General features: G+C 50.1%; 1 protein-coding gene across 1 annotated transcript in view; it reads right to left on the bottom strand.

Moving 5' to 3' along the window:
- The window catches only part of stpg2 (sperm-tail PG-rich repeat containing 2), a 27,287-nt gene that overhangs the window by 21,159 nt on the left and 3,628 nt on the right, over window positions 1–2,500 (bottom strand). Inside the window, exon 3 of the mRNA XM_030791709.1 lies at window positions 1,416–1,582. Within this exon, the coding sequence (XP_030647569.1) occupies window positions 1,416–1,582 (167 nt within the window). The remainder of the gene's footprint in view (window positions 1–1,415; window positions 1,583–2,500) is intronic.

Raw genomic sequence — 2,500 nt, forward strand, 5'->3', positions numbered from 1 at the left:
GGCTTATTTTGTTGCACATGTGGTATTCGCAGTGTTCTGTGTTGACTGATCTGGGAACAGGTCATTGGGGCTTATTTTGTTGCACATGTGGTATTCGCAGTGTTCTGTGTTGACTGATCTGGGAACAGGTCATTGGGGCTTATTTTGTTGCACATGTGGTATTCGCAGTGTTCTGTGTTGACTGATCTGGGAACAGGTCATTGGGGCTTATTTTGTTGCACATGTGGTATTCGCAGTGTTCTGTGTTGACTGATCTGGGAACAGGTCATTGGGGCTTATTTTGTTGCACATGTGGTATTCGCAGTGTTCCGTTTTGTTTCCATGTGAGGTTACTGAGTCTGTTCCTTCTCTAAGTCTCTGCGCTCATTCTGTCCTCACGACCATACTCAGAACAGCATCTATCTACACCCTCCTCCACCCTGACCCCATTAACACCAACACCTCCACTCCTCCTCCACCCTGACCCCATTAACACCAACACCTCCACTCCTCCTCCACCCTGACCCCATTAACACCTCCACCTCCACTCCTCCTCCACCCTGACCCCATTAACACCAACACCTCCACTCCTCCTCCACCCTGACCCCATTAACACAACACCACCACTCCTCCTCCACCCTGACCCCATTAACACCAACACTTCCACTCCTCCTCCACCCTGACCCCATTAACACCAACACCTCCACTCCTCCTCCACCCTGACCCCATTAACACCAACACCTCCACTCCTCCTCCACCCTGACCCCATTAACACCAACACCTCCACTCCTCCTCCACCCTGACCCCACTAACACCAACACCTCCACTCCTCCTCCACCCTGACCCCATTAACACCAACACCTCCACTCCTCCTCCACCCTGACCCCATTAACACCAACACCTCCACTCCTCCTCCACCCTGACCCCATTAACACAACACCACCACTCCTCCTCCACCCTGACCCCATTAACACCAACACCTCCACTCCTCCTCCACCCTGACCCCATTAACACAACACCACCACTCCTCCTCCACCCTGACCCCTTTAACACCAACACCTCCACTCCTCCTCCACCCTGACCCCATTAACACCTCCACCTCCACTCCTCCTCCACCCTGACCCCATTAACACCAACACCTCCACTCCTCCTCCACCCTGACCCCACTAACACCAACACCTCCACTCCTCCTCCACCCTGACCCCATTAACACCAACACCTCCACTCCTCCTCCACCCTGACCCCATTAACACAACACCACCACTCCTCCTCCACCCTGACCCCATTAACACCAACACCTCCACTCCTCCTCCACCCTGACCCCATTAACACCAACACCTCCACTGTGAGTCTTACTCTGCGTCTGTGAGTCTTACCGTGCGTCTGTGAGTCTTACCGTGCGTCTGTGAGTCTTACCGTGCGTCTGTGAGTCGTACCGTGCGTCTGTGAGTCTTACCGTTTTGACTGTCCTCCCATCCGTGAGGCTTTGTCCAGTCACACCAGTCCCACACACCTCATATGCTCCTGGTCCTGGTACCTCTGGCACCGCCTGCTCAAATCGCCTGGACCTGTTCTGGAGGCTCTGCCCTCCCAGGATACGACCCTGAGTGGCCCAACATTTCTACATCTCAACACTTTACATAACCTGTCTGTATGTTTTAACTCCGTGTCAAATATCTGTCATATGTCATATCATCGTGTGTTTGTATCAGGGTTTCCGTTGGCCAGTAAGTACTGGGTTTTGCCTGATAAAATTTATACAAAACAAAAAATGTCCGTACAATACGTGTGACAGTGACGCGGCTTATGCGCATTGCAAACGGCGAAAACACATTGGACACGTTTGATTTCAAGACGGCAGCAGAGGACTTTACTGCAATGACAAAAGGGATAAAATAAAATTTGATGCCATGAAGGCCTGGCCTTTTTTTAAACAGGTTACAGATGTTACAGGTTACAGATGTTTCATAATAGCCTACATTTTAGCGGCTAATGTGGAGGTTTTGCTTAATCGTTACTGTTCATTAAATAGTCAAACTGGTTTGAGGTCGTTGTCATTCTTTCGTCAACCTAGGTGTGCATTATATTTGTGTTCGTAACATAGGCTGTTATTGAAACGTGACCGGTAAGTTTCAAATTTGTCCAGTAAAATAAAAAATCCCAGTAAAAAAAATCCCTGCGGAAACCCTGGTTCGTTTCACTGTTGAGAACATTCAGCTGCATGTTACATTAAATGTCTTAAATAAGACAGGTATTTGAGGGATGAAAATGGTCATTTGAGGAGTTGGGGTGGTGTGTGTCGCTGTGTGTCGGTGTGTGTCTGTGTGTGTCGCTGTGTGTCAGTGTGTGTCGCTGTGTGTCGGTGTGTGTCTGTGTGTGTCTGTGTGTGTCGGTGTGTGTCTGTGTGTGTCTGTGTGTGTCGCTGTGTGTCTGTGTGTGTCGGTGTGTGTCTGTGTGTGTCGGTGTGTGTCTGTGTGTGTCGCTGTGTGTCGGTGTGTGTCACTGTGTGTCGCTGTGTGTC

Source organism: Chanos chanos, chromosome 14, assembly GCF_902362185.1.
Source record: "Chanos chanos chromosome 14, fChaCha1.1, whole genome shotgun sequence".
In the NCBI taxonomy this organism is placed as follows: Eukaryota; Metazoa; Chordata; class Actinopteri; order Gonorynchiformes; family Chanidae; genus Chanos; species Chanos chanos.